This window comes from Gossypium arboreum, chromosome 5, assembly GCF_025698485.1.
Source record: "Gossypium arboreum isolate Shixiya-1 chromosome 5, ASM2569848v2, whole genome shotgun sequence".
In the NCBI taxonomy this organism is placed as follows: Eukaryota; Viridiplantae; Streptophyta; class Magnoliopsida; order Malvales; family Malvaceae; genus Gossypium; species Gossypium arboreum.
In genome coordinates, this window is record NC_069074.1 from 91,817,906 (window position 1) to 91,843,530 (window position 25,625).

The window sequence follows — 25,625 nt, forward strand, 5'->3', positions numbered from 1 at the left end:
GAGCCTTGGGACATTGCCCTACTCTCGAATTTTTGAAAATTTTCATTAACCACTAACTCTTTTAAAAGAATTAATTAAATCTCCTAAATTTTTAGAAATTCTTGTCTTTTATTTTTAAAACATTTCAATTAAACTCTCTTAAAAGTTTAGTAAAATCATAATTTTTAAAAATATTAACTAGACCCTAATTTTTTTAAAAATTCTTACTAAACTAGTTTTTTTTTAATTTTAATTAGTTCCCTAATTTTTTTAAAAAAATCCTATTATGCCTTTTTTTAATTTTTGAAAAATATTCATTGAATTATTTAAAATTTTCATTTAAATCATTAAATTATTTAAAAATTTTATTTATTTAAGTTATTTAACTGATAAAATTCTACCAATGAGCTCCAACTAAAGGTTCAAGGAATAGTACAATAGATCAATACCCATCAATATTATTAAATGGGATAATTACAAATCCCGACCAAGATGACCTTATTTGAAGATAATATTATTGAAAGATATAATTACGAAACTATGATCTGGTTTAAGTGAACAATGGATGATAAATAGATTATCGACCTTCAATTACAGACTTAAACCTGAACTGCTCCATTTTTGCATTGTTCGTTGGTCTAAACGTTGAGCCATTTCAGTGGTCAAATAATTCTTCCAGTCTCCAGGCTTCCCTTTCCGAAAGAAAATGTTATTTTCTATCCTCAAATTTTCGTACCCTTCACGATGTCTCCCGGTTTTATTTACTTCCAAGCCACTTAAATTGTCGAAACTGCACATCTTCACAATGTTTTCAGGCACATTTTGTTGTTGTTCCTCTGATGAGAAAGGATAACCCATAAACTCCGCTATTTTCTTAAGATACAAAACAGTATCTTCAGCCAAATCTTCGTATTTCAAGAACATTAACTTGTCTGGACGTTCCAAACTTGCTTTCCAGTACCCTAAAACATGGTCCCAATAAGGCCCAAGCTGACTGACGCCTTCTTGAAACAACTCGAGCACTTCATCAAGTTGAATGGGTTGAGTATTTTGGGATTTGTTGTACCTAGCAACGATATGATACAATGAAACAAATGTATCTTTGGGGTCCCTGCAAATGTAAATAAGTTTACAACCAGAATCAATTATAGATCTGGGCAAGAAAGAATAAGGAAGATGAGTGGCTAAAAGAGGAATTCCAAGATGTCGGTTAGTGGAAAACTGGACATGATCGAACTCCATGTAAGGCACAACATCATGAGGCATCTTGGAAAGCAAAGGGGTGGTGGAATCATCGTATGTGGTTCTTGTAATAGTGGAGAAAGTGAGGGATTTTAACCAGGCTGCGCCTGTTCTTGGAGAGCTACAAAGGATGATATCAGTGGGTTGAGCCTGGAACTGTTGTTGAGCCAACAATGCTCCTTGTAGAAATGGCGGGGAGAACCAAAAACCTTGATATTGATATATATCTCCAGGAAAACCCCAACTATTCCCTTTAGGGAGAGTAGATATCATCTCTTTGAAAGATTTTTGAAGCACATCTCCATCTTGTTTCTCAATATGGGATTCCATAAGGGACAGGCTAACGAGTGAAAATACTATATTCTACAACGATGGCTTTGTAAATAGGCTGCCACTGTTCTTTTTCTTTTATAAGGAGGCAGTGGATGGAATGATATTTTTTAATATATAAAGAAATACTAAAATGAAAATATAAAGAAAAAGAAAAACATCATTATCTCTGTTTCCCCAATCAACAAAAATGAAACTGCGCAGTTTGCACTCTGTCGCATTCTCCATTGATTCTCCCTACTTAACACGCATTCGTAAAGACTTGAAGACAGGGCAGAGCTGGTCGACCCATCCATTCAAGTGCACACCCGATGCCTCACTTTTCAAAATTATTTACGGAAATAGACCACTCCAAAAAATAATTATAGGTATGAATCAAAAATTCAAAAACACGCTGATGAATACGTTTCAAATTAAATTCTCAATAAAGATTATTTTTTAAAGTATTATCAAGATAGACTAAGTTTTTTAAAAAAATTACGAGAATAAGTTTTTATAAAAACCGAAAATAAAAACATTGTTTTTTTAAATTTTTTGGTGTCACTAATTAATGTGAAAAATAAAACTTACAAAACAAATTTTGATATACACCCATGAATAGGTTTGCGACTTATTCCTAAGCAATGTGAGATTCTATCTTGTTTTAACTAACAATATAATATTAAAGGCTACACTATATTTTATATTTTTAGAAAATAATTTTTATTTTTATATTTTCTTAACATTTCTTATATTATAAAATTATCTTTTGAGATCTTTAATTTTGTTGCATTTTAATTGTTTGGTACTTAGATTGTATATATATATTTTTTTGTAATTTTAAAAATTGATATCTCTTTTTAAAAACTTTTAGGATTAAAAATTAATGAGTATAGTAAAATAATAAAAAATATTTAAAATAGTTATTTATAAAATAGTTATAAAATAGTAATTTAATTATATTTTTGAATAATTTGTTTATAAAAAGTTACAAAATTGTCATTAAATTATTCAAATTTGTCTTATTCTTCTTCTTCTTTTTTTTTTTTTGCTACATACCTCAAAATCCAAGATAATTGAGTGACCAAAAAGTAGTACTAATAATTTGAGTGATCATTTTGTAAGTTTTATAATTCAATAGTAAAAAATCATAGTTAAGTAACTACTAATGTAATTTAATCTAGATATAAAAATATGAAAATAGTTATCATATTTTATGTATAACTTCTAAATTGAAATAATAGAAAATTATTTTAAAAATAGAATTGCATGAATATTAACTTCAAACATTTAAAATTGAATAGAAGATTATTGCATGTACAAGTTTCATATGTGCAATTGGTATTCCTTTTCTTTTTTATTATGGTCATTTTGTATATGCTAACAATCCTAAAATGCAACAGGATTAAAAACCTCAAAAGGTGATTTTATAATATGAGAAAATTTTAACAAAATAAAAAAATAGAATTTGTTTTGTAAAAAGATATAAAATATAGTGTAGCATTAAGTTGTTAGTTAAAAGAGGAAGGAATTCCACATTATGTAAGAACAAGTTGCAATCTTATTCATGAATCTATATAAACACATATCTTACATTCCACATTGCTTAAGAAAACAAGGGAAATAAGACTTTGGGTCTACGTAAAGATATGTTTTGTAAGTTTTATTTCTACATTAATTGGTGGCACAAAAAAACAGTGTTGCCACTTTGGGTCTTTATATTGACTTGTTCTCATAAATTTTCAAAAAATTGCATCCACGACAGCGTGCTTTTGCTTGACACGAGGAAAAACGTGTCCTTGTCAGTGTATTTTTGGATTTTCAATCTATACCTATAATTATTTTTAGAAGCAACCTATTTCCATAAATAATTTTGGAAATGGGCCTTTATTGGTGTAATAGCCCAATTTTACCCGGGCTTTTAATGAAATTTATCAGTCCAAGTTTTTACAATAGGCCTAAAGTTTTAACAGTCCATAGCTCAAAAAAAATTAATACCACAGCAGCCCACTACCCAAATCAACCCTAGCCCACTAAATATTTTTCAGCAAAAGAAGGGAGGGGAAAACCCTAGGCGCCGCACCAGGTCACTTCAGCCCTCCCCGTATGCGCCTCCGCTGCCATCACCGGCCTCATACGCCTCTGGTGCTCCTCTGACACTTGCCAAGGCTAAATCAACACGCAAACAAAAAAAAAAGGAAAAAACTGCGAAAAAAAGGATAGAAAAGTAAAAAGATGGCAGCAAAGAAACAAAAGAAAAGGAAACAATAGCATAGCAGAATAGAGTAGCATGAACAGTAGCAAGAAAGATTGTAAAATCGGCTATAAAGCCAACAAAAATAGGTTGTAGAAGCAGAGATTGAGGATTAATAAAAAAACAACAAAAACAGATTCAAAAGAAAAAAAAAAGGTGGTCTTTCGTTCGGTTTTTCATTTCCTTTGCAAATTTATTTTTGAATATAGCACACATACATATACATATACATTCAAAAGAAATACAATTTTTGGTACCTTTTGTGAGTCGGAGAAGTCGGAACCGAAGAGTTCCTTTGCTATTTCTGATTTTCTGAAGGTGTTTTTTGCTTTTTTTTTTAAGTCTAGATCTAGGGCGAGGGGAGCAAAAGGGTTAAAAAGGGGTTGATTTTATTATTATTATTATTATTATTATTATTATTATTATTATTATTATTATTATTATTATTATTATGTAATCATTTGTTTATTTGTTACCCATTCTTTGTATACTTTTATAAATCAAACTATTTAGGTTTTCACTTATAATATTATTATTGTCATTCCTATTATTATATGTTTATTATTATTATTGTCGAAACCATTTTTTTGAAAAAACGAGGATCGACTTTGGTTTTGAAAATGAAAAAATGAACATGGGAGTCGCCACCAATCCTTTTTATTTAGGTGTGATCGAATCACCTAGAAATTTGGTCGTTTTAATAAAACATTTTTGATTTATTAAAATAAATTATTTTGGTCTACGAAGGTTGAGAAAACGAGTTCGGGAGTCGGTTACGTGCGAGGAAGGGTTAGCACTCTCGTCACGCCCAAAATTGGTACCTAATCGATTAATTAACGTCTTAATGTCGAAAGTTGAAAAGATTTCAAAATAAATTTTAAAATACGATCCTTTTTTATGAATGTTAATTTTACAAAAATGCTCGGATAAATCAAAGCGGATGCTAAAGACCTTCTTGTGCCGAGGTGATAAAATGTCACATCCAGCGCGTTAGGACACTACATTTTAAATTATCGAGAATAAGCTTGTCTTTTAAATTTCAAAAATCATGTATTTAAATTTTAAAATGATATTTGGTTATTCAGGTTAAACGAGAAAAATCGAAACCTAGTAAGTTAGGGTACGATTTTCTCGAATTTTCTAGATTCAAAATATTGCCTTATTTTTAATTTAAGAAATCATAGACGAAATCTCGAGAGAATATTTAGTTATTCGGTCAAACAGAAAATCAAAACCCAACACGTTAGGGCACGATTTCTCGAATTACCAAACACGAAATATTACCTCGCTTTGCGAATTTTTTTTAAAAAAAAAGCGATTATGAAAACAGACTTGAAATATATTTATTCGATTCGTTTGAAGCAAAGAAAATGAAATGAATAATTTCAGGCAAATAAGTTGGCAACCTCAATCATAATACAATACATGGAAATGCAAAATAAAGTAACAAATATGGAAAACATACATGAATAACATATTATACAAATTATTGAGAAATACAGACATGAAAATCAAAACACGCCTAATGATAATAATCTTACCACATACACTATTTAACGTTTCTAAATAATGATTAAATAAAATCTATTTTAAGAAAAACTTTTAAAAGGTAATAAGCAATGTTAAAACAAATAAACTTGAAATCGACAAGGTAAAACAAACAATTTAAAAGTAATTAAATTATATGTATATAAACAAATAATACATGCAAAAATTTGCAATAGATCGTAAAATAAATAAAAATAAAAATAAATAATACATAAAATATAAAATATAAAGTTTAACATATGAATGAACTTCAAAACAAGTATTATACAAAGAAATTTAAAATTAGCGCTACACAAAACAATTTAAAACCAAGATTTATCCATCAAAATATAATATAAATTATGCACATAAAAATTAAAATGTATGCTCATATGAAAGTTTTAAAACAAATTTTGTACATATTAAAAATTTTAACATAAATTATATAAATACAATCGTATAAAAATCTACAAAAGAATATATATGAATAACAATTTATATAGTATAAGATCAATGATTACATAACGTAATTCAAAAGCGAGGCTTATTCATCAACCATTAATATATATAAAGTGAAGAACTTAATATAAATAATACATATATAAAATAATAATGGATGAGAATATTTAAAAATAATATATATATATATATATATTTATATATATATATGCAGTGAAATAAGATTTCTAAAAGAAATACATTATATATATAAATAGATTTAAAAGTAAATATAAATATAAATATATGTTCAAGAATAAATCATAATAATGATTCCACAATATATATTAAAACAAATAATGAATTTATAAAGAATTAATTAAAATGAATAAATAAATAAATAAATAACTTAAAAAGGACCCGATTGAAATGAAAATAAAGTGAAGGATAATTTACAAGCAAATAAAACTACAAAACATCATTAAGGACTATAATGCAATGCGCGTAAACTAATAGGGATTAAAAACGCAAATAAACAAAACCTCGAAACGAACCGTTTTAACGTGGACCAATTCGAAAAAGTGTGCAAATTCCAGGGAAGAATTAAAAGAATAAAAAAATGAATAAGGCCAAATCAAATGCCAGTGCAAAAGGGAGGGACTAATTGAGAAATATTCCCGTGTCCCAAAATGACACTGTTTCAGGTGTTGACTTGTGAAAAGGTTCGAGGGTTAAATTGAAATAAAGCAAATAAAATGTGGTGAAATTGAAAAAAAGGAAAGAACCACATTAAAACAACCTCAAAAGCGGAAGGACCAAGGCCGCAAATAGACCTTTGGTCCAAAAACATGCAGATCCTAGGCTGTCTTGGGTCAGGTCTCGGGTCATGGCCATGGAACGACGTTGTTTCAGTGTTTTAAAGAGGCTGGGCAAAACGGTGCGTTTTTCCATCCTATATAAGTCACATTTTTTTAAATTCATTTTAGCTATTTTTTAAAAAAAAAAAAGGAAAGGGGGAGGGTTTTGGTGCTCTGGACTGGGCGTTTTTGGCGATCGGGCCACCGTCCGTCCGTCGCTGGCGATCACCGTATACGGCATCCAAAAGTATAAAATTGACCCTTTTTTAACCCTTTTTGCTCCCCTCGCCCTAGATCTACAAAAATACCTCTAGAAAATTGGAAAGAGCCAAGGGAACCCTTCGGTTTCGACTTCCCTGACTCACAGAAGGTACGAAAATCATTTTTTTCTTTTGAATATATGTATGTATATATGTGTGCTATATTCGAAAATAAGCTTGCGAAGGGAATGAAAAAGGATGAAAGACCACATTGATTCTTCTTTTTTGTATTCGATTGCTCCAATATTTTTTCTGTAAAAAATTACATTTCTTTGTCTCTGGCTATATAGCTGAATATATATTCCCTGCTATTGTTCTCTTTTTTCTTTTTGTTACTGTTCTTTGCTTCCTTTTTGTACTCTTCTTTGCTTGTTTGCAGGTGACAGCGAAAGCGATGGGACGGGGCATCTATTCAGGCGCAGAACGCGCTGACACCACGTGAGGAGCGGCGCACATAGGGGTTAGGATTTCAGTTTTGCTGAAACTAGTTTAGGTAGTGGGCCTATTGGGCCCCTAGGGTTTTTAATAGTTTTGCGCTAGTTGGGCTTGTAGCATATTGGGCTATGGAGTGCTCCTATTATTATTTTTATTTTTTGATTTTGGTTTCTGGTTTATGGGCCCCCAGGCTAAATTGGGCCTCTACAATTATTATCATCGTCATTATTTTGCACATATGTTTTGTTACAAATTGCGCCTTAAATTTTGTTTTTTTTTTTAATCTGGTTTTTTACTATTAATATTTTTAAACCCTTGCTCTTATATTTATTTATTTGTTACTTTGTCATTACTGCTCTCTCTATTATTTGTTTATTTCATCCTTATTTATCCATATATATGTATCGTTATAGTAATTTGTTTGTTAATGCTACTATGACTATTATAGTCCATTAGTATTATCATAACATTCACTTGTTTATCATATACTTAACTCGTATAGTTGTTTTATATTATTGCATTATTATTATCTCACGCACCATGTTTAATTATAATCGGTTGTCTTTGTATTATATTTCAAATAAGCCCATGTCATTTTAAACTTACGTTTGATAATTATTTAAAAAGAGAAATTTTCAAAGTAAGGCAATATTCCGTGTTTGGAGATTCTAGAGATCGTGCCCTAACATGCTGGGTTTCGATTTTCTTCGCTTGACCCAAATGACCGAATAATCTTCTGAAATTAAAACGCATGAATTTTGAAAATCAAAAGACAAGCTTATTCTCGAGGTTTTAAAATATTGTGTCCTAGCTTACTGGATGTGACATTTTATTACTTCGGGACAAGAAGGTCTTTAACATCCGTTTCGATTTATGCAAGCAAATTCTTCGTAAAAAAATCAACATTAAAAAGAGAGGATCGTATTTTTAATTCTTTTCGAGTTTTTAAATTTCGACATTAAGACATTAACTAATCAATTAGGTACCAATTTTGGGCGTTACGAGGGTGCTAATCCTTCCTCGTACGTAACCGAATCCTGAACCCGTTTTCTCAAATTTCGTAGACCAAAATCGTTGTTTTAGTAAATCAAAATATTTTATTAAAATGACCAAATTTCTAGGTGATCCGATCACACCTAAGTAAAAAAGATTGGTGGCGACTCCCAATTTTCGATTTTCGTTTTCAAAACCAAAGTCGACTCCGTTTCTAAAAAATGGTTTCGACAATTGGTATTATGCTCCAAATAGTACTACCCAACTTCATTTGAAGCCCTTGCGAATATAAGAGTTTTTTTTTTATATTATAATATAAGGATGAGTAAAATTTGATTCGATAAAAAATTTAAATTTTGGTTTAAATAATTCGAGTTATTTGAGTTATTCAGCTCAACTGGAATAAAAAATCAAAATTTTCAATTTAACTCAAATATGAAATACACAATTTGAGTTATTACGTCGTTTTGATAAATGTTTATCTTTTTAAAGTTAAAAGTTAAAACTATTATATTGTTCATGTAGTTAAATAACATTGTGGCTTTTTACCTAGGTAATATAAAATAAATAATTAAATACCATAATAGTATGCCAATACAATTATTTACCAAAATGATTTGTTTGCAATAGAGTTAAGAGTGGAGAGCATGGAAAATGTGGAACCATTTTTTTTTTGTGACTTAATCATTAAAACATCATTATAAAATAATATGGGGTAAAATATATATATTTTAAGGGTGGAGGGTGTGAGAGAGGCGGCACCAATATTCGAGTTATGCAAAAACTCAGTAAAAAAAGATCATATACGATCATTTAATTCAAAATAAATTTATGGGGAGTTGTATCATGGTAGGTGGGGTAAAGGGAGAGAGATGAGCGACACCAAATGACTAATCGTTCATGGGTTGGGGAGTTGGGGAAAGGGAAAAACTTTTGGGAAAGGAAAGAAATATATGCCAGGGAAAGGGAAAAATCTTGGGGAGAGAGAAAAACAAATGTTGCTAGCCAGGATAAATATGTAGACATGTCCAGGGGTCGGGCCATCTGGTTCGACCCGAAAAGTGGAAGGGTTTTGGCATAACAATCACCTTTTTATAATAGATAAAATTTTGATAGACAAATGGAACTGTTATGAAGAATGTTATCTATATTTTATTGTAGAAAATGCACCATTTTTATAATTAATCTACAATCTATCTTATTTTTGTAATTAATTTTTATACTATTTTAATAAAAAAACCACCGTTTTATGAGAAAAATTGTTTACCATAAAATTGTTAATTCTTGTGTAATGATGGTGTTTTAATGTATTCAATCATATTTTAGTTAAAAATTACAATCGGATATTGAGCTCCAATAGTAATAATTTAATTAAAATCATATACAAAATCATAAAATTGGGTAAATTATACTCAATGTCACTAAACTATTAGTAAGTTAATATTTTAAAATTTATTATTATTATATTTACCCACTTTTTATGACTTTTTCTATCTACATAGTGTTGGATATGGGGCTTTAAATGTAATATTTTTATCAATGTATATTTGTATTTTTTTAAAAAAAATTGGTTTAATAAAAACCCATTAATTACATTAATACCCTACATCAAGCTTCTAAGGGTAAAGGAGCCACTCGATCTATCTGAAGATAAAACTACTAAGTGCCCTAGGGGCAATTTGGCAAGGCAATCAACACCTTGATTATCCCTCCTAGAGGAATACCTTAACAACCATTGCCCTTAATTTTATAAAATATGTTGAATCCTTCCAACCAAGGCGGAGTTCGAATCAGCCAAATGCCCATCTTCCATGGCTTTGACCTCTTCTAAGTTATCATTTATTAAAATAATCATGGGAGCCGACATCCACTTATTAATAAGACAATTGATAAATAAATTTTCTAATCAAAATTCAAACTCTTGAAAGGTACTATTAATTGTATATTACAATATTGTATTCTTAAATATGTGGTGATTTGATAAAACTTCGAATTCATAAATTCTATAAAATAACAAAATTTTCCATAATTTCAACACTTTTTAATTTAATCCCTAAAACATGTTTTCACTCGATCTTGATCTAAATTAATAGTTTCATTCAATTTTATAATTTAAATAATAAAATAATCCATTTCATGCAAATTGGTCATTTCTAACATTTTTTTACAAAATTGTCCATAAAATTTTACTTTTATTCAATTTAGTCCATGAGCCTAAAACATACAAATTAGCCATGCTAGCTGAATATTCATACATATTTTCCTCCTCCTCCTCTCCATTCCACATCCTTAATTTATATAACATGCAACAAGTAACATTATTAATAATTTCACTATTTACTTGTGTATATTCAAAACTGTCCATTTGCATCATAGTTACTAAATGATTTATATCTTAAGCTACAGAACTCGAAATTAAGATCCGCTAATTTTCCCTGAAACTAGACTTACTTATCTTATCACATAAAATTTTCATAATTTTTGGTTTTTCCAATAAGTACAGTTTATTCTTTAAAATTGCCCCTGTTCTGCTGTCTAACAGTTCTGACCCTTCTTCACTAAGAATTAATTATCTCATTGTACGAGATTCAGATGATGTTTCTGCTTATTTCTATTGAAAATAGACTCTTTAAGGATTTTAAACATATAAATTTAATCCCTTAATTATTTTTCTCCAATTTTTGATGATTTTCCAAAGTCAAAACAGGGGAACCCGAAATCATTCTGACATTGTCTAACAAAACTTATTATATCTCATGATTTACAATTCTATTGCTTACACCATTTCTCTATAAGAAACTAGACTCAATAAGCTTTAATTTCATATTTTATTCATCCTCTAATTAGAATTCTAAAATTTTTAGAGATTTTTCAAAGTTAGACTATTGCTGCTGTCCAAAACTGTTTTAGTGCAAAATGTTAATTTTCATTTTGCCCCAAATTTCACAGTTCATACAATTCAGTCCTTACTTAATTAACTCCTCAATTAAACTAATTTTCTCAATTAATACTTTTCATAGACATTATAAGTTATTTCATAACTATTGAAATTCAGAATTTCCACATAAAATTCTAGCTTCAAACTCTTTTACAATTTAGGTCCCAAACATTCACTTTCTATTCAATTCTTTCAATAAAATCAGCATATAAACAATTTAAAGCTCTAATTATATGTCAAATCATCATATACTTCCAGCACATATTCATAGAAACTTTCAATTTCTTTCATAGAATCAAGAACTAATGAATTAAACAAATGGACCTAGTTGTAATAGTCACAAAAACACAAAATTTCAAGAAATAATCAAGAATTGAACTTACTTGCAGTAAAAATATGAAAAACCAGCTTAAGGGAACTCTTCCATGGTGTTTTTGCTGATGAGAATGCAGAAAAATAAAGAGAAATCTAGATAATTCCACTTTAGTCCTAGCTTTATTAAGTAAATTTTGAAATTTTCCAATTTTTCCCTTAATTCCCCTTATTTTCTTGGTGATTTCATGCTCTTGCCGTCCAGCCCAAATAGACCTTGGGTCTATTTGCCTTTTAAACCCTCTTTCTTTTATCATTTAAGCTATTTAATTATTCCCACAATTTTGCATTTGATACAATTTAGTCCTTTTTGTTCAATTAGCTATCAGTACTTTAAAATTTCTTAACGAAACTTTAATACTAACTTATTAACACTCCATAAATATTTATAAAAATATTTATGGCTCGATTTAAAATTCCCGAGGTCTCGATACCTCGTTTTCAATTTTAATTATTTTAATATATATATATATATATATATATATATTTTAGTACATTTCACTATTTCAAAATTTTTCCTAACTTCACATTTAACTTATACTCTCTAAATTAATAATATTTTCTACTCATTTGTCGATTTAGTGATCTCGAATCACCGTTCGACACCACTAAAAATTAGGTTGTTACACTTTGATTGTACCTTTAGCGGTGGTGATTTGACACAACTTTAAATTGACTATACGAGTATTGAAATATTCAGTATTGTGAAAAATAATTTATGGAAAAAACATTCTAATAAATATAAAAAATTATAATATTTAAGTAAATAAAACGTTTTTCTTACATTATTTTTAACATTTTATAATGCATATTTATTTATGAAATTTTGTATATAGCTAATCAAGTTTTATCATATCATTGCAAATTAAATTACTATAGCTTCTTACAAATATTTAATGTGTTATTATAATTCAAGATATCAATCGAAAAAGTTAAATTTTGGCTATTAATTTTTGTATCATGAGTAAGTTGTGGATTTAATTTATGTACTTTAATTTGATTATTTTAATTTTATATATTTGAATTTTAAAATTTCAATTTTGACACAAATGGTAGTCGTTAAATCATGTTATTTTCAAAGCTTATATCGTAGACATATAATTCCATGTGCAATGTCACATTATTTTGCTAATTTCAAATAATATTAACAAAGAAAACTATTTTGTTTTAGTTAATAGATGTAACGGCCACCAACGGTGAATAGTAATAGTGGTCGAGGGGAGCCTTGGCCATTGCCCCACTCTCAAATTTTTGAAAATTTTCATTAATCACCATCTTTTTAAAAAAGAATTAATTAAGTCTCCTAAATTTTTGAAAAATTGTCTCTCTCTTCTCTTTTTTTTTTCAAGATTTCAATTAAATTCTCAGAAAAGTTCCGTAAAATCTCATTAGTCTCACATGATTTTTGAAGACCCCACGATCCGTCACTAACAGCTACTAAATTGAAATTTCAAAATTCAAGAAGTATAGAGACTAAAAATAATGTAACTGAAGAACAAAGATTAAATCAACAACTTATGGATAATATGAGACTACTAATAAATTTAACTGATATAATTTGAGTTAAGATTAAAATTTCAAAATTCAAAAAGCACATACAAAAATGAACTAGGTTAAACTTTAGGGATTAAATATGCAATTTACACATAATATAGGGGCTAAAATAAAATTGACCAAAATTACACCAATACACCTAAAAAGACACATTATTTGTGTTTGTAGAATCATTTTATGAGAAATATTTGTTTAGGATAAAATTGTTAATTTTTGTGTAATGATGGTGACATGGCACAAAATTATTGGTCAATTAGTAAGTTTATCCTATCTCTTACCAGACCCAACCCACAAGTGGGCCCCTATTTATTATCAACATGTTAGATCTGACCAAAAAATAGTCATTAAATTATTCAAAAATTTTCATTTAAATCATTAAATTATTCAAAAACTGTTAAAGTTCAACCAACGAGCTTCAACTAAAAATTAAAGGAATAGTACAATGAATTAATTCCCATCAATATTATTAAACGGGATAATTACAAATCCCGGCCAAAATAACTTTATTTGAAAGTAATATTATTAAAAGAGATAATTACGAACTCTCATGATGTTTAAGTGAACAATGGATGATGAATAGATTATCGACCTTCAATTACAGACTTAAACCTGAACCGCTCAACTTTTGCATTGTTCGTTGGTCTAAATGTTGAGCCATTTCAGTGGTCAAATAATTCTTCCAGTCTCCAAGCTTCCCTTTCCGGAAGAAAATGTTATTTTCCATCCCCAATTTTCCTTGCCCATCACGATGTTTCCCGGTTTTATTTACTCCCAAGCCGCTTAAATTCTCGAAACTGCACATCTTTACAATGTTTTCAGGCACCCCTTGTTGTTGTTCCTCTGACGAGAAAGGATAACACATAAACTCTGCTGTTTTCTTAAGATACAAAACAGTATCTTCAACCAATTCTTCATATTTCAAGAACATTAACTTGTCTGGATGTTCCAAACTTGCTTTCCAGTACCCCAAAATATGGTCAGGCCCATACGGACTTACACCTTCATAAAACAATTCGAATGCTTCATCAAGTTGAATGGGTTGAGTTTTTTGGGATTTTCAGTGCCCTGCAATGAAATGATACAATGAAACAAATGTATCTTTGGGGTCCCTGCAAATGTAAATAAGTTTACAACCAGAATCAATTATAGATTTGGGTAAGAAAGAATAAGGAAGATGAGTGGCTAAAAGAGGAATTCCAAGATGTCGATTAGTGGAAAACTGGGCATGATCAAACTCCATGAAAGGCACAACATAATGATGCCCCATGGAAAGCAAAGTGGTGGTGGAATCATCGTATGAGGTTCTTGTAATAGTGGCGAAAGTGAGGGATTTTAACAAGGCTGTGCCTGTTCTCTGAGAGCTACAAAGGATGATATCAGTGGGTTGCGCCTGGAATTGTTGTTGAGCTGACAATGCTCCTTGTAGAAAAGCCGGGCCGAACCAAAAACCTTGATATTGATATAGATCTATAGGAAAACCCCAACAATTCCTTTTAGGGAGAGTAGATATCAGCTCAAACACCAGACCAAACACTTATACCGAGACTCAAACACCAGACCAAAGGATAAACAAAAGTTTAATCATTGAACAAACAAACTCATTCTTAACATAAATTCGCACAAAATTAAATTTAAGTCAATAGCTCAGGAATAGAGATTAGTTTAAATTAAAATAGCAAAACTTCTAAAACATGACTTGAACTATTGACCTCAAACATATTAATTGAGCACATAGTCATAGAGATAAAAATTTAATTACGATAGAATCCAACAACCAGACACTCAAATTTTTTGGGGTGTTACAATTTGACACACTTGAATTCAAGAGAAAGTTTTGGAGAGAAAATTCTCCGAGGAGATTATTCCATAAAATTTCTAGAGATATTTTTCTGATTTACAACTTTACCTAAAAGTTTAGAGAAATTACAAAATTACCACACTGGTAATTTTTGGGAATTTCTTTTTGTTTGAAGCGAGCCCACACTCGACAGACATGAGCTTGAGGATAGCAGAGAAGATTACTTGGTCGAAGCGCTCATCCTAAACAAATCGAAGAGGTACAATTTTGATTAAGTATTTATTACTTTAGATATCACAACCAAACTTTTGTTTTGGAAAACTTTTAAAGCTTTGGTTTTTCCCTAAATTTATTTTTCATTGCATTTTTCAAATCGTTTTTCTAACAAGGTAAACTTATGTACATAAGTTTGCGAATTTAAATGGTTTTCTTTTAACTCTTAAGTTTTTCAGAAATAGACTAAGTTTTTTTCAATAAAAAATAAACAAGTGATTTAAAATGTCTGTTTTATAAACTCGATAGCTTACCATGTTATATATAGTGGGTTAAGGGGAATAAAAAAATAGGGACACACTACAGCAAAACAAACTTTTAGCGTCATTTTTTTAGGCCTTTAGCAGCGTTTTTAAGCGCCGCAAAAAGCCGCTAAAGACTACGCCACTAAAATTTGCGGCCAGAAAAATGCCGTTAAACATCATGACTTTTAGCGGCGCTTTTTCTGAAAACGCCGCTAAAGATCACGACTTTTAGCGGTGCTTTATCCATAAAACTTTTAGCGGCGCTTTATCCACAAACGCCGCTAAAAGTGATGACCTTTAGCGGTGCTTTTTCTACAAATTCCGCTAATTTTTACAAATTTGCAGGTGACCTTTTTCACCAATATCTAACTCTTCCTGCATTAAATCCAACCAAAAACAGCAAATGTAGCATAAAAATCTAACCAAAAACATTAAATTTAAATGATACTTCAAATTCAACGAAATATATATGATGTAAATTAATAAATGAAGTATAACTCAAAATATTCTTACAATAATGTTAAATGTGACAATGTTAAAAATATTCTTACAACGAGAAAACAAATGTCTAAGATGGCAGCTTTTGCGACTGTTGGAACATCTTTATCATATCTTTGAAGTCGTAGTTGGAGCTCATCGTATTTTCGCTTTCTGCTCTGCCGCCATCTTCCGCCTCTGCCTCCTCATTGTCTTGTTGCCTTCCTTCTTCTTTGATCCGCTATAAGTTGTTGTTGGAGTTCTTCATATTTTCTTTGAACCTCAGCAATTTGTTCAACTGTGCTCGCTTGCATCTGAGCTATCTGGTCTCTTAACCTCTGAACTTTAGCTTGAGCTTGACTCCCAGAAAGCATGTATTGCTGGGAGCTGGATCCAAAATATTGGGTCAGGGTAACACCAGATCCTCGAAATCGAACCCGACCATACCTTTCAAGACCCAAAACTTCAGTAATAATTATGTTATCTATGTCCTCAAGATTAACAAAACTATCGGTCAAAGCAATCGCTTCATACTCCACCTTCTTCTCCTTTTGTTTATTCTAATAAATTAATCAAAGAGTTAGAAACGAAATATATAATAAAAAGGAATGCAACATAACATAACTTAACATTATTTAAAACTACTAATGATGAATTAAACCATTATAATTAAACATTATAAATATTTATATTTAATCAAATTTTATTAAGTAAATATACCATAATTTCTCCAGCTTCGGATGTCATTGGAGATCCATCTTTCTTCCTATGCGTAATGTCAAAAAGCTGAAGGCGTCCAACTTTTTGACCAGATGAGACTTCCTACAATATAGTAGTAAAAATATTATTTAATAGTAGAAAGTCATTAATATTTGACAGAATTAATAAATTCATAATACCTCGGCCTCAACTACACAAGCAAAACTTCTCGACCCAGCCGTGTGCGTGAATTTTTGTTTTTGCCTGCTGCTTGTTCCAACTCGCTCATGGTCCTACACAATGAAATTATTATTACGTATATAGTAAATACTATAAACTGAAAAATTTTTAAGAGTTTGGAAGTAGTAATACCTCTCCTTTCTTTGAATTCCAGAATCTAATTGCATCTTCCCATTGGTACCTCAGCATTCCCGGCGGGACATTTCGTAATTTATCTTCGAGGCTTATGTCTTTCTTAAAATATTCTTTTTTCAAAGTGCTTTTATGGTCTCTCCATTTTTTACGCAATGCCTACTTGATATAGTCATCCGAGACCTCTAAAGCAAATCTCTCCTAAAAAAACACAAGTTTAGAAAGTAAATATAAATGAAACTTAAACCAAAGTAATATAAAATACATTCACGTTTTGTTACCTTAATATTATCAAGAGCTTGATTTTTGTTGCTATCAAGCATGTTATGAACATATTGGTATTTCGTGCTACAATGCCCAAATAGCCTGCTAAAAGTCGAGCTTCAGATCCAACAGGCTGACCATGACTGTTCCTACTTACTTTGACACGCTCTACAGGATTTAAGTCGTATAAATCTTTAAGTAGCGTACGTCCTTGACCTCTGCGCGTCCCACCATTTTCAGCTAAAAAATGCTATATTATTATTATTTAAAATTGAAAAATAAATCAATAATAAAAGTCAACACTCATGTAAAATAAACTTAAGATTACTTTGAAATTCTGCAGGCTCATCAAGTGTCTCCGGCACATTCGAAGATCCAATAACTGTCTGCTGTTCACTATTTCCTTCTTCCGAATTTGAATTATTCTGGACAATACTTAAATCTCTTAATCTTCTTCAACGCATTTTTCCTACAACACACATAAAATAGTTGAAATTTTAGTAACAAATAACAACAATAATAGTACATATAAAATAGTTAAATTATATGACATGACCAAGATTAAAATTATAATATTACATATAAATAAAAAATCGTAAAATCTTACATCATAATTCGTAAATATCTTCCTCCACATCCTGACGAACCCATTGAAATTGTGTACTAGTACTAGGGATATTTTCATTTAAGTTTTGTTCTGAAAAAGGTAAAGTTTCTGATCTTTTGACGATGTCATCTCTATTTTCATTGCCCATGTCAAACAAGTCTCTACAGGTGTTTCGGAGTACAGCGTACCAACCCTCATCAGTTGGATCTTTCAAGTAAAAAACTTGTTTCACTTGAGAAGAAAATATATACGGCTCGTCTATCAATTGTTCTCCAGTGTGAATCAATCGAGAGAAATTCACCATTGTAAAACCAAATTGATCTTTTTTAATTCCAATTGATATTGCCACACTTCTTACACGGGCAAAGAAACATATACTCTTGGCTTGCATTTTGAAATGCAAAATTTAGAAAAGTTTGTACTCCATTTCGATAGCCGTTGCTTGCCCTTGACAGATTCATCCAAGTCCTATCCATTTCGTAGTTGTTGAAGTCTAAAGTTGACAATAAATTACACAGGTAAGTTGTTTATTATGTAAGTTTTGATATGATATATATTTATGTTTTATGTAAGTTATGTAGATTATGTAAGTTATGAAATTTGAACTTTAAGCTATATGCTTTTAAGGAAATTATTAGATTAAACTACATGTATTAGTTAAGTTATGTAAGTTATGTGAGTTATGTAAGTTGTTATGTATGTTATGTGAGTTATGTAAATTATGTAAGTTATGTAAGTTATGTAAGTTGTTAAGTTATGTATGTTATGTGAGTTATGTAAATTATGTAAGTTATGTGAGTTATATAAGTTGTTAAGTTATGTATGTTATGTGAGTTATGTAAATTATATAAGTTATGTGAGTTATGTAAGTTGTTAAGTTATGTATGTTATGTAAATTATGTAAATTATGTAAGTTTGTAATTTAATTATGTAACATTATTGGCATTTTGTGTGTTCTCAAAATTATGTAATTTAATTATTTATTATATTTGGGTCCTTAGAATCCTATGCAATAGTTGATGCTGTAATTAACGGAAATGGTGATGGCAGGACACGTGAAAACATTATATTTAGATTCCTTTGGTAAATTTTTACAAAAAGATAAGTTTGTTATTTAATCTAACGTATAATCATTAATTTCTAATTTTTTAATCAAAAAATAAAATTTAATCCAAATCCCACTTCAATTTATGAATTTGGTTCTATTTTACTCAACATTATATTTACTTAGCGTATGGCTGCTATATTGTCTTTGATTTGTGAAGGACCAAAATAATTTAATAAGAAAACATGGCAAACTGGATGCCAGCTTATAACAGAAAACATAAGGCAGTAAACTAGATGGCAAATGTAAAGTAAGTAAAATGATCCAAAATTTTTTACAAAAGGAAAACCAGTAATTAAATCTATACAAAATCGGAGCCCCAAAAGATTAATTTTTCTAAAATCATCATGGTAAACTATTATTGATTAGAATTTTAAACTAAAACATACCTTAATAATTTCAACAACCTGGAAATTTACAGTCCACTTGCCTCCGTTAGCACAGACAGGGTCTTCTCACTTGGGCTCGATTTTATGTTTGAAACAATGGAAGTTCGCTCCCACAGCCAATTTGCTTGGATGATGTATGTTATTGTAAAGACTATAATCAGAAAAGTTCGAAAGTTAAATCCATGGCTGACATTCACTTGAGAAACAAATAGAAACAATGGTGAACATGACCGGACAATCACGGAATCACGGGGTCACCCCTTTTTATTCTTTTTAGGCCTGAAACCTTCGCTTTTGACTCGCATTTTTCATGCTTCTCAGTCCCGAGTTACTATTTTTTGTACAAACAATGGTGTTGCCCAACTTCCCCCTCTACCCATTAAAAACAATTTTTTATAACACGTATATTCCCCGTATTTTACCCAGTTGTTCTTCATATTGATGCCGCCATATAGGGTGACACCATCAATAAAATATTTATTTTTTATAACCTTATAATGGCCTAATGATGCCGTCGTGATTTTAGGGATAAAGTTAGGTGGTGTCGCCACCTTCCCAAGCACCACCTGGGGTTACTATTCAAGCCATACCATTTTGGTAAATAATTTGGTGGGCATACCATTTAAGTTATTAAATTATTATTTTTTTGTATTATTGGGGTAAAAAAGCCTAAAATAATACAATTAAGTGTCCAATTAACGGTTTATTTACAAAAATAATATAAAAAAGTAGTTACAAAATTGGGTCAAGAGAAAATTATTTACGAAAATGGACGGTTTATTGAAAAAAAATCAAGCAATCATGAGTTTTTAAAAAAATAATAAATTTTTTTTGTACCGCCACTATGTTAGGTGGCATCGGTATGTATTTTTTTAAAAATACCCAATAAAATACTAGTATACTAGAGAACAAAAAAATATTTTTTAATGGTATCGTCGGTGTGTCAGGAGGCATTGATATATTTAAAAAAAGTGGTCTAAAATGAAAAAAAAAAAAAAGGGTGTTAGGGGTGGAAGCCCATGACTCTGTTTGGGTTCAAAGCTCCATGACTTCATTCAATGATTTGAATAGTGAGGTGGTGTGTTTAACTACGGGGAACAACATATCTCTGACTGGTGATGAGTCGGCAGTGCAAAATAGAGATCGAAGAAAGAGTAGTTCGAAGTTTTGGCTATTATTTTAGAAGATTTGGAGCAGGCTACCGGGAGATTTGAACTGTAGAAGTCAATGAGAAAGAGAAAATCTCTTCTTTAGTGTCAAAATCGGCACGAAAGACCACCATAAACACCGAAATCGACAGCTATTGAGTATATTAGTTAGGGTTTCAATTAAGGAGTAGAAGAGAAAAAATAAAATAAAATAAAATAAAAAAATAAGAGCATTCAACGGTAAAAGAAAAAGAAATAAATAAATAAAAGAAAGAAAAGTTATGAGGCCCATGATTTTAATCCTATTCAAGTTGTCAAGTCAAAATTTAAATGAGCTGGATTTTAACATGGAAATTTGAACAACAAAATAGAAGCATTAAAAGTACTCAATCACACTCTCTTAAAATTTCTAGAAATTCTCATTAAACTCACAATATTTAAAAATAATTAATTAGACCCCATTTTAAAAAATCTTATTAAACTTCTAAATTTTTTTGAAAATTTTAAGTAGCCTCCAAAAAAAAAAAACTTAATCTCACGATTCGCCACAACAACTATTAGACTAAAATTTCAAATTTTAAGAAGTATAGAAGCTAAAAATAATGTAATTGAAGAACGAAGATTAAATCAACAACTTATGGATAATATGAGGCTACTAATAGAAAATAACGTAACAAATTTTCTTAGAAAAATTGTAATTTATAGGAAATTTGAGGCATATTCTCAATAGGTAAAGGTGGAGAGTTGAATCATAAAATTATTATTTCATATTCTACTCCATGAGACATTTACAACGGTATATTATATGCTCAAAATAGTTGAGTGAAGAATGAAAAATTGATGCTCAAAGTAAGCTACTTGGAAATATTTGTTGATGGAAAGAAAAGCTTAAATCCTACATTGATTAAATACCAAATGTGATATATGTATATATATGAGAACCCTCTTAAATAGTGATTGAATGACTAAGCTCAAAATCTTACCTCACGCGTAAGGGGGGTGTAAGTCCAAACCCGTTGAGGTTGGGGTGCACCCGCATGATGTGGGCGACGCGAAATGTCTAGCCCAAAAAAATTCATCCACTTTGAATGCCTATAGGAGGCTAAGACTTCTTCAAAATTTTTTGCTTAATTTCCACTCTCTCACACCGAGATTATTTTCTCTTAATTCTTCTTTTCTTCTCCATATTTTCCAACATTCCAGTGATAGAAAAAGGCAACGTTTGTTCTTTGATCGCTGCAGAGGTGCTACTGTTTCGATCATTGTGTTGTTCTATCCTGAGAGACATTCGAACAATGTTTCTCCAAGTACCATAGGAGCGGCCGAATTTGTCTTAAAGAAACTATATTAAACAGGCCTCAACATTTCTTTTCAATTTTAACTTTTTGTTACGATTTTTATCTGTTTTCGTATTTAACAATTTAAATATAAATTATTCTATTTATATTTTATTTTATATAAAAATATTTGTTTATTTATATTTATATATTTTGTTCGCTAGCGTATTTTGTCCAACGTATTTAACTGGTATAATTTGAGCTAAAATTAAAATTTTAAAATTCAAAAACCACGTACAAAAATGAACTAGGTAAAACTATAGGGATTAAATATGCAATTTACACATAATATAGAGGCTAAAAGAAAATTGACCAAAATTACACCAATACACCTAAAAGTACACGTTATTTGTGTTTGTAGAATCATTTAATGAGAAATATTTGTTTAGGATAAAATTGTTAATTTTTGTGTAATGATGGTGATATGGCACAAAATTATTGGTCAATTAGTAAGCTGATCCTACCTCTTACCAGACCCAATCCACAAGATCTGATCGAAAAATAGTCATTGAATTATTTGAGAAATTTCATTTAAATTTTTTTTTAGAGTAATACCTAGAGGTGCTCATGGGCCGGGCCGAGTCGGACTCAACTAAAAATTTAGGTCATTCATTGGGCTCAGGCTGAGCCTGGCCCAAAAAAGGGCTTAAAATTTTGCCCAAGCTCGACCCGCCCTTATTAATTTTTTATATTATTTTATATAATTTTAAATATATATAATACATCAAAATACTAAAAATCAAAAAAATATTTTCCAAAAATTGAAAATAAATTTTAAAAATTATGTAGACTTAAATAGCACTAAGATAGATGCAACTTAACAAGCAAATACCTCTAAAATGATAACAAAATTAACAAATGCCTTTAAAATAATAACAAATTAATAATAAAATAAGTTTTATACTATATTCAAACAATAACAACAAAATAATAGTAACATAATAGTAATATGGTAGCAAAATAGAGAGAAAACAATAAGAAAATAACATTCAAAAACAAAAAAAAAGTAGATTTTTTTGTCATTTAGTGAATTTGGGCCGGGCCCGGGCCAAAAATACTTTACCCGAGACTCGGCTTATTTTTTAAACGAGCTTTATTTTTTGTCCAAACCTATTTTTCAGGGCTATATTTTTATCCAAACCCTCTAACATTTTAGGCGGTCCTTCAGGCCGGACTAGATAACCCGATCCATGAACAAATCTACTAATACGGAGAGCTTTAATTCCAAGTTAAAAAAGTAATTATAAAAGGAGAGCAAAGCAAGAAAGTCACTGCTCACCCCAACTGGAACACACAAAAAATACATAAAAATATGCAATAAACTCTCGGCGGCTTATGGGTAAATGAAAGGACATAAAGCACACCCACAGTCAAGCCAAAACACAAAAACACCAGCAGAGGGAAAGAATATATCATGCTCTAAGATAGAGCCAGAGTTATTTTATTTTAGTTAATAAATGTAACCTCCACTAGTGACGAATGGTAATGGTGGGGAGCCTTTGCCCCACCCTCAAAATTTTGAAATATTTCATTAGTCCCTAATTTTTTTTAAAAAAATTAATCAAGTCCCTTGAATTTTGAAAATTCTCACTATACCTTTAATCTATTTTAAAGATTTTAATTAAACTCTCTTAAAATTTCTGTAAAATCTTATTAGTCTCACATAATTTTTAATAAATTTAACTAGAACCCAATTTTTTAATTCTTATTAAACTACTTTTTTTGAAATTTTAATTAGGTCCCCTAAGTTTTTTAAAAAATCTTATTATGCGTTTTATTTTATTTTTAAAAATTTCAATTACACTCTCCTAAAATTTCTAGAACTTCTCATTAAACTCATTGTATATTTTTCTAAAAAAATTTAATTAGACCCCATTTTAAAGAAAAATCTTATTAAACTCTTAATTTTTTTTTTGGAATTTTTAAGTAGCCTCCCCAAAAAGCTTAATCTCACGATCCGCCACGAACAACTATTAAACTGAAATTTCAAAATTCAAGAAATGTAGAGACCAAAAATAATGTAATTGAAGAACAAAGATTAAATCAACAACTTATAGATAATATGAGACTGCGAATAGAAATTAACATAATAAATTTAACTGGTATAATTTGAGTTAAAACTAAAATTTTAAAATTCAAAAACCACATACTAAAATGAACTAGGTTAAACTACAGGGATTAAATATGCAACTTACACATAATATAGGGGCTAAAAGAAAATTGACCAAAATTACACCAATACACCTAAAAAGACACATTATTTGTCTTTATAGAATCATTTTATGAGAAAATCTTTATCTCTTACCAGACCCAACTCCGGTTAGGTCTAATTGAAAAATAATTATTAAATTATTTAAAAAAATGTATTTAAATTATTAAACTATTTAAAAAAATTTATTTATTTAAATTATTTAATTGATAAAATTTTACCAACGACCTCCAACTAAAGATTTAAGGAATGGTCATTTAACGGATAAAGTTCTACTAACGAACTCCAACTAAAGATTCAATCAACTAAAGATTCAATGAATAATATAATAGATTAATACCCATTAATATTACTAAAAGGGATAATTACAAATCCCGAGTAAGATAACCTTAATTGAAAATATTATTATTAAAATGGATAATTACAAACCCTAGATTATCAACCTTCAATTACAGACTTAAACCTGAACCACTCAATTTTTGCATTGTTCGGTGGTCTAAACGTTGAGCCATTTCAGTGGTCAAATAATTCTTCCAGTCTCCAGGCTTCCCTTTCCGAAAATAAATGTTATTTTCTAGCCCCAAATTTCCTTGCCCTTCACGATGTCTCCCGGTTTTATTTACTTCCAAGCCACTTAAATTCTCGAAACTGCACATCTTCACAATGTTTTCAGACACCCATTGTTGTTGTTCCTCTGACGAGAAAGGATAACCCATATACTCTGCTATTTTCTTAATATACAAAACAGTATCTTCAACCAATTCTTCATATTTCAAGAACATTAACTTGTCTGGATGTTCCAAACTTGCTTTCCAATACCCCAAAACATGATCCCAATAAGGCCCATACGGACTTACACCTTCATAAAACAACTCGAACGCTTCATCAAGTTGAATAGGTTGAGTATTTTGGGATTTGGAGTACCTAGCAGCGAAATGATACAATGAAACAAATGTATCTTTGGGGTCCCTGCAAATGTAAATAAGTTTACAACCGGAATCAATTATAGATCTGGGTAATAAGGAATAAGGAAGATGAGTGGCTAAAAGAGGAATTCCAAGATGTCGATTAGTGGAAAACTGGGCATGATCGAACTCCATGAAAGGCACAACATCATGAGGCATCTTGGAAAGCAAAGGGGTGGTGGAATCATCATATAAGGTTCTTGTAATAGTGGCGAAAGTGAGGGATTTTAACCAGGCTGTGCCTGTTCTTGGAGAGCTACAAAGGATGATATCAGTGGGTTGCGCCTGGAATTGTTGTTGAGCCGACAAAGCTCCTTGTAGAAAAGTCGAGAAGAACCAAAAACCTTGATATTGACATAGATCTTCAAAACAACCCCAACAATTCCCTTTAGGGAGAGTAGATATCATTTCTTTGAAAGATTTTTGAAGCGCATCTTCATTTTGTTTCTCAATATGGGATTCCATGAGGAACAGGCTAATAGAAAGATGATTTGGGCTGAAACAAAAATCACACACATATATGGAAGAAGAAAGAGATTGATTTCTTGTAAAATAGTCATTAGTTGGGTCACTCACACA

The 25,625-nt window shown here is 30.2% G+C and overlaps 3 protein-coding genes across 3 annotated transcripts; all 3 read right to left on the reverse strand.

The window, feature by feature from the left end:
- Positions 1 to 570: 570 nt before the first annotated feature.
- Positions 571 to 1,551, reverse strand: LOC108451073 (flavonol sulfotransferase-like). The gene has a single exon (XM_017748807.1). The coding sequence runs from the start codon at positions 1,549 to 1,551 to the stop codon at positions 571 to 573; it is 981 nt and encodes a 326-aa protein (XP_017604296.1).
- A 12,202-nt stretch (positions 1,552 to 13,753) lies between these two features.
- LOC108451074 (flavonol sulfotransferase-like) lies at positions 13,754 to 16,325 on the reverse strand. Its single transcript, XM_053027666.1, has 4 exons — positions 16,173 to 16,325; positions 15,825 to 15,849; positions 14,290 to 14,607; positions 13,754 to 14,157 (listed from the first exon to the last, which is right to left on the reverse strand). Exons 1-4 carry the CDS (start codon positions 16,323 to 16,325, stop codon positions 13,754 to 13,756), a joined length of 900 nt encoding a protein of 299 aa, XP_052883626.1.
- An 8,140-nt stretch (positions 16,326 to 24,465) lies between these two features.
- LOC108452534 (flavonol sulfotransferase-like) lies at positions 24,466 to 25,625 on the reverse strand. The gene has a single exon (XM_017750333.2). It carries the CDS (start codon positions 25,509 to 25,511, stop codon positions 24,531 to 24,533), a length of 981 nt encoding a protein of 326 aa, XP_017605822.1. The 5' UTR covers positions 25,512 to 25,625; the 3' UTR covers positions 24,466 to 24,530.

Excerpts from the sequence above, each read along its gene's own strand:
- LOC108452534 (XM_017750333.2), bottom strand. The coding sequence starts at position 25,511 with ATGGAATCCCATATTGAGAAACAAAATGAAGATGCGCTTCAAAAATCT.
- LOC108451074 (XM_053027666.1), bottom strand. The coding sequence starts at position 16,325 with ATGCTTTCTGGGAGTCAAGCTCAAGCTAAAGTTCAGAGGTTAAGAGAC. Across the intron at positions 15,850-16,172 it reads CGGATCAAAGAAGAAGGAAG|GAAGAGTTAGATATTGGTGA; the intron begins GCAACAAGACAA and ends GATTTAATGCAG. Across the intron at positions 14,608-15,824 it reads GTTAGATATTGGTGAAAAAG|GTTTTTGGTTCGGCCCGGCT; the intron begins GTCACCTGCAAA and ends ATCAATATCAAG.
- LOC108451073 (XM_017748807.1), bottom strand. The coding sequence starts at position 1,551 with ATGGAATCCCATATTGAGAAACAAGATGGAGATGTGCTTCAAAAATCT.